The sequence below is a fragment of the Lampetra planeri genome, chromosome 59, assembly GCF_965212315.1.
Source record: "Lampetra planeri chromosome 59, kcLamPlan1.2.h2, whole genome shotgun sequence".
NCBI lineage: Eukaryota > Metazoa > Chordata > Hyperoartia > Petromyzontiformes > Petromyzontidae > Lampetra > Lampetra planeri.
Genome location: NC_136165.1, coordinates 661,317 through 671,573, shown reverse-complemented (window position 1 = coordinate 671,573; position 10,257 = coordinate 661,317). Strand labels below are relative to the sequence as shown.

The window sequence follows — 10,257 nt, the reverse complement described above, 5'->3', positions numbered from 1 at the left end:
GGGACCCCCTCTCACGGACCCCTCTGAGGGACAGGGACCCCTCTGAGGGATGAGGATCCCTCTCAGAGACCTCTCTCAGGGACCCCTCTCAGGGACCCCTCTCGGGTACCAGGACCCCCCCCCCCTCACGGATGGGAACCCCTCTGAGGGACAGGGACCCCCCTCTGAGGGACGGGGACCCCTCTGAGGGATGAGGATCCCTCTCAGGGACCCCTCTCAGGGACCCCTCTCTGGGACCCCTTCTCAGGGACCCCTCTCAGGGACCCCTCTCGGGTACCAGGACCCCCCCCCCCTCATGGATGGACCCCCCTCTGAGGGACTGGGACACCCCTCTGAGGGACGGGGACCCCCCTCTGAGGGACGGGGACCCCCCTCTGAGGGACGGGGACCCCCCTCTGAGGGACGGGGACCCCCCTCTGAGGGACGGGGACCCTCCTCTGAGGGACGGGGACCCTCCTCTGAGGGACGGGGACCCCCCTCTGAGGGACGGGGACCCCCCTCCGGCCAGCAAGCGGCGTCCGCCGCGGGGTTGTCGCTGCGCGCGCCTCGCCAGCAGGAGGCGCCCTCCTCCTCCCCCAGGGCCGCACCACAACTTTCCCCAACTCCTCGTCAAAGTTCCTCACCAAAGTTCCTCACCGCTCCGTCACGAGCCGGCCTCCCCGTCAAGGTGGCTCCGTCTCCCCCGGGGGACGTCCCCAGCCCCTCGCCTCTCTCTGGCCAGGAGCAGCCGTCTCCCGCGGCCAGAGAGACTCCCTGAAGCCGCCACACCGCGGGTAGGCCGCGAAGCCTACGGTCTCGCCTAGGAGGGCTGCCGGGGACATGCCGCCTCTCCCGGGTTGGCCCGGGTCGGTCTGGCCGTCTAACTTTGTGCAATGTGACTCGTACCGTACAAACTTTGATCAAACTCGAATTGTCCGCGTTCGCAGCAAATAATCACGGCGATGCTCCCTGCGTGGTTTAGATCTTAACGCCTCTTGTTGGGGTTTTAATTCCGATTTGTGTGATGCGGGCTCAGCGGGAAGGAATTAGTTTAAGGAGTTAAAACCGAACTTCACAGCTCCCAACACCGCGGAGACGGAACATCGAAAGCGCGGATCGCGTGGATTGTCACATCGCACGATCGTGAGGGATCGCGGCGGCTAGGGGGGAGACTTCCATCCAGCAGTGGATGAATCGTGACCGGTGGCGATGGCATGAAGAGGCTGTGGTGGTTTCGTGCAGACCCGGGCGGTGTCCTCGCTGCCAGGAGCTCCGACATGGACGAGCAGGAGCTGCAGCTCAAGGTGAGGAGAGGTGAGTGACTGAACGCCTCACCTGGTGAGGCGAGGCCTGTGTCTCTCTCACACGGTGGCAGGGCGATTCGCGCTTAACAACTGGATTTTAAGCTACCACGGAAGGTCCACTGAGCTATGTAGCTCTTTATCAGAAGCGACAAGGCCACAAATGATCAACAAAGTGGGCTTATCATCATGTGGACATTTATAGCAGCACAATACTCGACATGTGGAGGGAAGACCCGGAGAAGAATCCACGCGACCACGGGGAAAGAGACACGCAAACTCCACAAATCCAGCAGCAGGCGTGTCAGGGTCGGGGTTGAAGCCACGACCTCCTCCATACCAGGCGAGGAAGTTAACACCTCGTCAGAGCTCACTAACGTCAATTGCCGAGACTGTTGTGTGGCGGTAACGCAGTGGTCGTGTCGGAGCGGGGGTCGTCAACATGTCAAAGAGGAAGAGACATTTTGTTTGTTTTTGTCTCTGACCAAAATAGTTTTAGAGCGGCATCGCACGCGGAGCCACTTGCACACACAAACACAGCAGGGATATAGCAAGACAACAACAACAACTCACGTTCTGACTTTGTCTCCCCTATTCTTTAACAATGCAGTGTGACTGCTGTACATGTTATTGTCACAAAGACATTTCATAGTGACCGCATTCCCTATCATGTTTAAGGAATTGTTTATTATCTTTACGTTAAATTATGTTTAAGAGTCACAAGGGGGCAGCCAAAGAGCCTCAAGGGGGCAGCCAAAGAGTCGCCAGGGGGCAGCCAAAGAGTCACAAGGGGGCAGCCAAAGAGCCTCAAGGGGGCAGCCAAAGAGTCTCAAGGGGGCAGCCAAAGAGTCTCAAGGGGGCAGCCAAAGAGCCACAAGGGGGCAGCCAAAGAGCCACAAGGGGGCAGCCAAAGAGTCTCAAGGGGGCAGCCAAAGAGTCTCAAGGGGGCAGCCAAAGAGTCTCAAGGGGGCAGCCAAAGAGTCTCAAGGGGGCAGCCAAAGAGTCACAAGGGGCAGCCAAAGAGCCTCAAGGGGGCAGCCAAAGAGCCACAAGGGGGCAGCCAAAGAGCCTCAAGGGGGCAGCCAAAGAGCCTCAAGGGGGCAGCCAAAGAGTCACAAGGGGGCAGCCAAAGAGCCACAAGGGGGCAGCCAAAGAGCCACAAGGGGGCAGCCAAAGAGCCACAAGGGGGCAGCCAAAGAGCCACAAGGGGGCAGCCAAAGAGTCACAAGGGGGCAGCCAAAGAGTCACAAGGGGGCAGCCAAAGAGTCACAAGGGGGCACCCGTCCCCTTATACCTGAACTGCACCGAACCCCTCACTCCCCTAAAGCCTCACCCTAAAAGCTAAAGCAGGAGGTTTCACTTCATGTTCCACGTGCTGTGCATGGATGGCGTGGTGTGAAACTGAGCATCGTTGCTATTGGCGCAAGTTATAGATGCAGCAGGGCGCCACTTTACGTGTAGATGCACCACAAGGAACATCTGTGATGGCACCAAAACCTCGTTTATGATCGATACACCTTTGATGTCCCTCGCGGTGTAGGAATGGTGGACAGGACCTCTCGGTTTGATGGTCAAACCCATATTTGAATTTTCAGTGCTGGAATCTACCCAAATTTAGTGCAGAACCAAATTTAACGTGGTGGTTTTATGTGTGTGCAGCCACACCCAAAACCATCATGTGGTGCCAGTTTAGCGCCTGACATCTGAACCACCTGTCCAACTCCTGTCTTCCCGTGTGACCCTGAGGGTACGTGTTTGTGTGCGTGCGCGACCTCTGTAGTGTAGCGGTTAGCACGCTGCACTCCAAACCCTGCGACCAGAGTTTTGATTCCCACTCACGGCCACCACCACTGACGAATATCTGAACTGGTCCTGGGCCTCCCCTATGTTCACTCGGCCTCAAATGAGTACATGGAGCAGTGTGTAAATATCACCACCGAGGAGCCAAAGGCGGTCGGGCATGGTATTGGACACCCACCCCGAAGTGTACCGTGCCGGCCTTAATAGGTGCTCGCTAACACCACTTGCCCCAACAGTCTGTTAATCTTATACGGGGGATCTTTGTCTTTGTAGTGTCGGAGCGCTGGACGGACAGCATGTGGGTGCTGGCCAACGAGCCCTCCGTGGGGCTGTTCCGCGTGCAGGAGCACATCCTCCGCTCTCTGCCCGAACTGGCCGAGCACAAGGTGCGTGCGCGGGCACCAGGGCCACTGCGATGTGGTGACGCTCCGATACGTCGAAGGGTATCAGAGCAGCGATAATCCCTACATCCGTTTTTCTCGCCATATCGTGGTTATCACGACTCATCTTGTTTTTCTTATACAACAAAACTCGCTGATGATAGTTGGAGAGGAACGACTATCGTCCGGTTAGCGCGTGCGATCTCACCGAGCTGGGCAGTGGCTACATCGCTTGGCGAGCACGGTGGAGGCATCCCCACCGCCGCCGCCCGGCTCGATTAGTGGCAGTCTTCACGGCGACAGACATGCGTCATCATCGTCCATCTCGCACCACAGCCACAGGCCGCGTTGCCGCACAGTAATCCCTCGCCACCCAAGCCGTCCTTGCTGGACGCAGGAGGAGGCCCTGGCCGCTCCGCTACCTCTTTTGAGCAGGGTCCAGTCTCGGCGCCTGGGATCAAACCCGGAGGAGGGTCGTCCACAAGGGATTGGTTCCTTGAGATCCACTCCTCACCCCATAATGACTGCTGCTTTCCGTTTAGTGCAAAGCATTTTCTGGAGTAATTTATGGTATGGCAAGTACATATCACCATCATCTTTGTAGTTCCCTGCATTGTTTAATTATTTTTGTGTAACTGACAGAATGTGCATAATCAGTTGTAAAGTTGTAATATTATAATACTTATGTTACTTTAACTGCGGTTGGAAAACTTATGTATTCTGTAGTCATACGAGATGTGCAGTAATGCACAAAAACCTCATGGCAAATATGACTACAAATGATGGGAAACTAATATCGCTATAATATTCATTTTCATATCGTATCATGAAAAATTATCCCGCAACTCTCACTCTGAAAACCTCTCAGACGAACTTCCTGAACGTGGAGGAGAAGAGCAACGGCATCGTGTACGATGTGGAGTACGCGTGTGGGTAAGCTATTGCTGCCGCCACTACCACCATCACCACCATCACCACCACCACTACGACCGCCGCCACCACCAACGCCGCCACCACCAACGCCGCCACCACCACGACTATCACTGCCAACACCACTACTAGCACCACAACAACACCACGCCCGCCACCAACACCACTACCACTAACACCACCACCACCGCTACCACCACCGCCAACACTGAAAGGTGTGAAGCGGCCTTCATCCAGCCAGTGGATTGACAAAGGGTTTTAAATTATCAGTGTCCAATGAGACCAATAGAGATTTGGGATTCAAAACAACATTAACAGCAAACATTCAAATCTAAGTGCAACAGTCTGTGAAAGGTTACAACCGGGGAGGGGGGGGGCAACCTTTGTATTTATCTTTGTCTCCCTCGCCTCCCCCCCCCCAGCGCCCTGTCCAGCATCGCGAGTAGCAGCTTTTGTTTCTCCAGTGTGGAGGGCCTCCTCCAAAAGGCCATCGACTTGAAGGAGCAGCTCAACTCGACGCAGTTGGCCAGGTGATGATTTACAGACGGAAAAAGACGGCGGAATAATAGCAATACAGGCGGTCTCCGCTTGACAACGGTCCGATTTACGACGATCTACATTCATGCCATTTATATCAGAATGTTTATTTATACTGGAGGAATCCCATGAGCTGTAAAGCTCTTTTTCACAGATGTCCAGTAGATAGGCATGGGGTAAGAACATTACAACAACAAACAATACAAGCACATGATAGTTGTGTAAAGTACAAGAAAGGTAAACATCACCCAAACACATACACATTAAACTAAACCATCCCCATCCCATCAGGCAAAGCCCACCGAGGTATTAACTTATTTTTCAGAGGCGACCTGGCCGCAAATGTTTTCTGACCAAAGTGGCTTATCATTTGGACATTTATAGCAGCAAAATAATGTAAATAATCTCAAAGTATGTTTATAAATGTGGAGGGAAAAACTGGAGGGCCCGGAGAAAAAATCCACGTTACCACGGGGAGAGAGACGCAGTGCAGGCGGGGACCGCCTGCACTCTCTTTAGTTTCATATAGCAGCGACGCCTTTCATGCAAATTGCATCTCACGACAGCTGAAGAGCTGAAAGGCAGCAGCAAGGTGGCGAGGAGCTGGCACTACCAACAGTTGCCCAAGCTCTGCAGTCCTCTATATATTAAGATGTTTTTCAGCCAATTAATGAGTGCTTTATACATTTGTGAGAACCCAGAGAAAAGTCACACAACGGGGGAGGGGGGAGAGACACTTTCTAATGTGACTGCACACGGGAGGGAGTTTCACAACATCGGTGTGATCCACCAGCCCTCGCTGCTAGCCATTAGAGCGCTGGATTACAGGCCGTGTGCAATAGAGGTGACGTATTGAGCAATTCAGACCATCTCCCTGTGTACTCTGAGGAAGGAACATCGCCGATTTTCTATTTTCTTTTAAGGCCACGAAGTGTTATTGGCTAATGTGTTGAGTTTCTGGTTGTACATCTCTATGTTGAACGTCTTTCGCACCGTACGTAGCCAACCGTGCTATTCGAAAGTGTGGGGGAAGGACAACAAACTAAACACAAAAAGATATTTCCAAGAATGAGTTTTCAATCTAGACGATGATTTAAAAGTGCCATAGCTCTCAGTGGCTTCCTAATATTGGAAGGAAGAGCATTCCAATTGTGCACCACTGCCAACACAGCAGCAGCAGCATCACCACCTGATGATCTATTTTAACGTAATTCACGTTGACCGCTAAGAAGAGCGAGTGGGCCTGGGCAGCAGCGCCTAGAGGAGGGAATCGCGCCCCAGAGGACGTCCACTGCGGAGACGGAGTGGTAGATTCGGTTCGTGTGCCAGAACCAGTTGGATCGCTACAGGACTGTGAGAGATGGCAACAACTTGGTGATGGCCATCTCTCGCAGTGGAGTGGTCATGGCTGATGATGGTGTTGATGGATTATTTTATTATTGTGCTGTTTACCCAGGAAATCCTCACAGAGCTGAAACTCTTTTGAATTATTTGCAGCTAATTATTCAGCATTGGGATGTGTGGCCAATACCAATTGCACTGCGTGCTTGTTTTTAGTCTGGGAGGAAACTGGAGAACACGAAGGAAAACCATGCAGATCAGGGGCAGAACTTACAAACTCCAAAGACAAAGATCCACCGAAAAGCCTTAGCAGACTGTTGGGGCAAGTGCTGTTAGCGAGCACCTATGAAGGCCGGCACGGCACACGAGGAGGTGGGTGGCCAACACCACACCAGGCCGCCTTTGTAGAACCTACAAACTCCACAACACACTTGCTTACACTCATTCACTCTCGCTTATACTCATTCACTCTCGTTCTGCAGAACAGGTGGATAACATACAAACCACTTACACACTGAAAGGTGTCTGAATCGGGAATTGAACCCAGGCCCTTCTTGCTGTGTGCCACGAGTGCTGCTACTGCGCTGTTAACCCTGAACGACCAATGGCGCTCGTTGTTGTCGCGTGTCTTGTGTTGTCTTGCAGCCCCCCGCAGCGCAGCTCCGTGCTGCGGCCGGCGTCCGTGAGCGTGAGCAACAGCCCCCCAGATTTCCCCACCGCCCCCCATGAATCGGCGGACGCTGGCGGCGCCACGGCGCCGGTGGAGCCCTGCAGGGACGTGATGGGGGCCCCCTCGGCGTAGCTCACGCCGGCGCTCTGGCTCCACGCTCCGCGCTCCGCGTGGTGGCACGGGCCCTACTTCAACAGGACTTTGAACGGGACTTGCGCCGGGCAGTGGAGCGTAGACGTGGGAGCGTAATGCAGTTCAGCGATGGACTTCCCCGCGCCGTCCTCCACTGAACACGATGCCAACGTGACGGCGGTCGTCGCTATAATTTCAGCGATGCCGGTCCTGGCTCAACGAGTCCCAATTCGGCGTAACTTTGTACCCGTGGCCACAGCACGGGAAAGGGAGTGGAGTCAGGGATGTGAACGCACGGGAAAGAGAAAGGAACGGAAGAGGGAAAAGGATTGCAAAGGAGCGGAGGAACGGGAGCGGAGGAACGGGAGCGGAGAGGTCATTGAAGGGAGAAGCTACATAAGGGCCTCAACGCTGCTGCGCAGGAGCGGCGTCTGTTTTCACAGCGGGCCGGGAGTGGGGGATGGCCACACAAGTCACGTAATGTACGGGAGGCTTAAGCTGATTCCGATAGAGAGATGGGGAGATATATCGAGAGGTGAATAAGAAAAACTAAGCACGTTGCCTGGATTCCGTAGCACTTACAAATGCGCACTCGTCCTCCGGAAGTCTTGATTAGTGATGCCGACGTTAAGTTTTTGAGCCACTCATCAAGATGTCACGGGGAGGCGAGGAACTCACTGCGTGTGTAATGTCAGTGCCTGGATCAGTGATGGTTTTTTGTATCGCGCTGGGCATTGTCACCCCCAAGCTGTGAGCAACTGTTTGATCAATTTAGCCTTTTTTTATTGAGGGCAAGGCACAGATAGCAATACAACTAACATGCAACACGCATCTCAGCCGCACAGAAACAGTGGGGCACGTGCCTTTATAGAGATCCCCGTCATAGATCTCTCCCGAGTCTGTCGATGGAGTTCCTTTGTGGATATATCGTCTCTATGCGAGCCCATGGCTGTCCGTGAGCGGTGGTGCAGCAGTTAGCACACTGCGCTATGAACCTGGCGACCCGAGTTCAATTATATCGCTCACGGCCACAAACACCAGTGACGAATATCTGAACTGTTCCTGGGCCTCCCCTAGGTCGACTCAGCCTCAAAAGAGTACCTGGTGCGATGTTATAAACATTGGCACTGGGGAGACAAAGGCGGTCGGGCTTACCGGCCTTTATGGGTGCTCGCTAACAGCACTTGCCCTAACAGTCTGTTAAGGCTATACGGGGGATCTGTCTGGTGTCCCTGTGTGGATATCGGTCTGTATGTTACACTTCTTTCGTACCGTACATAGCCAACCGTGATAATTGGAGGCGAGTCTATGGTTATCCGTGTGTGTATGAGGTCCCTGTGAGGATATATGGCCTCTATGCAAGTCAATGACTCTTTGTGAGAGTGTGTGGATATATGGTCAGTCTGAATCTCTGTGGGTATATGGGGCTCTGAGACACATTTATACTTTTATGAAGAGAAGAAGAGCCAGGCATAGGCAGAGGAGAATGATAAGCCTGAACTTGATTAGGGGCAAGGAGTCTACAGCATGGAAGGATGGAGGGTCAGAGGGGAATGGGAATTCCAGACGGCCGGAGGCAGCAGAGGAGAAAGGGCGACCCCTAGCGTCTAGGCCGTGGTGTTTTTGTCTAATCAGTCAAAGGCAAGCTGTGCATCGGGGAATGATCAACATTTTTGTTAAATAAACGACTTTGAGTTCCGATCGCAACGCGGACCGCGTTTCTCCGGAGCGCCCACGAGGACTGTCGTTGCCAGTCCGTCTGCGCTGGTGGCTTGCGAGAATTTCACACGGCCGCCGTATACAGCGAAGCACGTACAATATCCCCTCCCCTTGGGCCTCTACACCGTTTTGGTTATTTTGCTATACTTCACGATAGTCAGTGCGAGTTGCTGAATCCATTGATATTGGAGCGCCGGACAGTAATAGGTTTTAGCTGCACTGCCATTATGCTGCCCACCAAATAGAACAGCTCCATAGCCTCCTATTACAACCTGGCATGCAAAGCAGTCGCCCATCCAAGCAGTATCCAGACTCAAATCTGCTTCGCTTGTGAGCACCTGACGGCAATGGGCACATTCATGGCGATTTTGTCTCGGGCTTAATTCAGGACGGTGAAGTGAGTGACGTGGTGATGAGGACCCACACATCTTCACATGCCCAGTGAGCACCAGGAAGCCGCATGCAACGGGCGATGTAAACTTGCACATGGGAACCACTAAATCCCGACAAAATCCATTAATAAATTCATTGATGAATGACACTCCATCAGAACGTTACTCCAATGAGAAGTGACCCGATCCCGTGAGGTTGAGGATTGGAATTTCTGGGCGGTGGTTTGGCACGACAACAGGTAGTCGCCGCTGCCATTCTGGAGGGGGCAGGGCCGGATTATGGTTCTTGACGGCCTTCATAACGTTCTCCAGTTGGTACTGCTGCTTACTACCACCGCAGCTGTCGTTCCGCTTGTGTCACGCGGTACGTCGTCCAGCCGCTGGACAGATGTCGCTACTGCTGACATCAGCTAAGATCAAATAGTGGTGGTGACATCACCACGACGCTTGTCAGGTCACCGGACAAACCCAGGTGCAATGCGTTGACCGTCTGAGATGACTGGCCGATGCACCACCTGTGCCCCCCATGGTGCCAACTTGCTACGTTTTAACTCGTTGTGAGCATCACTCCTCTGCCCTCTGTTGCTGGAGGGCGACTGCCTCCCAAATACCCACAGCGCCCTTCACGAGCCTCCACAGGCCAACCTTGACATCGCTGGTCCCAGTCATTGGCAAGTCCACTCAGCTCCACATCCTCTCGTGCTACATCACTTCAGCTTTTCTCTCGCCCGTGCCATGCCCATTTAGCCCCCTCTATCCAGCCAAACAAAAGTTGTTTGGGCATGCGTGCTTCAGCCATCACAGCCTTGCCTGCCAGAACTCACCGATGTGTTCAGATCTTTCAAGGATTTGTGAGCTCACAAAATTCAGCCTGGTTAAACCCAGGATGGATCGTCGGCAGGCCGTCCTGAATGTTTCTAACCGGCATAGATGTTCCATTAGGGGGGGGTCCACGTTTTGCAAGCATAACACACGCAGTCACAAGCTCCAGCCCCAATGTAATCACCAGGAAGTGCACAATATGCCTTTATTAACAAATTTAATTTAAAATAGCATTTAAAATCCAGTAGACAAAG

The 10,257-nt window shown here is 53.5% G+C and overlaps 1 protein-coding gene across 3 annotated transcripts; it reads left to right on the top strand.

Annotated features, from left to right (window-relative positions):
- The first annotated feature begins 555 nt into the window (after window positions 1-555).
- LOC144736195 (BLOC-1-related complex subunit 8-like) lies at window positions 556-7,387 on the top strand. Of its 3 annotated transcripts, XM_078618784.1 has the most exons (6): window positions 556-773; window positions 1,222-1,293; window positions 3,354-3,466; window positions 4,329-4,393; window positions 4,813-4,920; window positions 6,914-7,387. In XM_078618784.1, exons 2-6 carry the CDS (start codon window positions 1,257-1,259, stop codon window positions 7,068-7,070), a joined length of 480 nt encoding a protein of 159 aa, XP_078474910.1. In that variant the 5' UTR covers window positions 556-773; window positions 1,222-1,256; the 3' UTR covers window positions 7,071-7,387. The 3 variants fall into 3 exon arrangements, with proteins under 3 accessions (XP_078474910.1, XP_078474908.1, XP_078474909.1); XM_078618782.1 differs by lacking the exon at window positions 556-773 and having other exon boundaries at window positions 1,025-1,283; XM_078618783.1 differs by lacking the exon at window positions 556-773 and having other exon boundaries at window positions 1,158-1,293.
- The last annotated feature ends 2,870 nt before the right edge of the window (window positions 7,388-10,257 follow it).

What these genes read in the sequence shown, in the direction of transcription:
- LOC144736195 (XM_078618782.1), top strand. Translation starts at nt 1,169, where the DNA reads ATGAATCGTGACCGGTGGCGATGGCATGAAGAGGCTGTGGTGGTTTCG. An exon ending in GATGTGGAGTACGCGTGTGG is followed by an intron (nt 4,394 to 4,812) that starts GTAAGCTATTGC and finishes CCCCCCCCCCAG; the next exon opens with CGCCCTGTCCAGCATCGCGA. An exon ending in AACTCGACGCAGTTGGCCAG is followed by an intron (nt 4,921 to 6,913) that starts GTGATGATTTAC and finishes GTTGTCTTGCAG; the next exon opens with CCCCCCGCAGCGCAGCTCCG.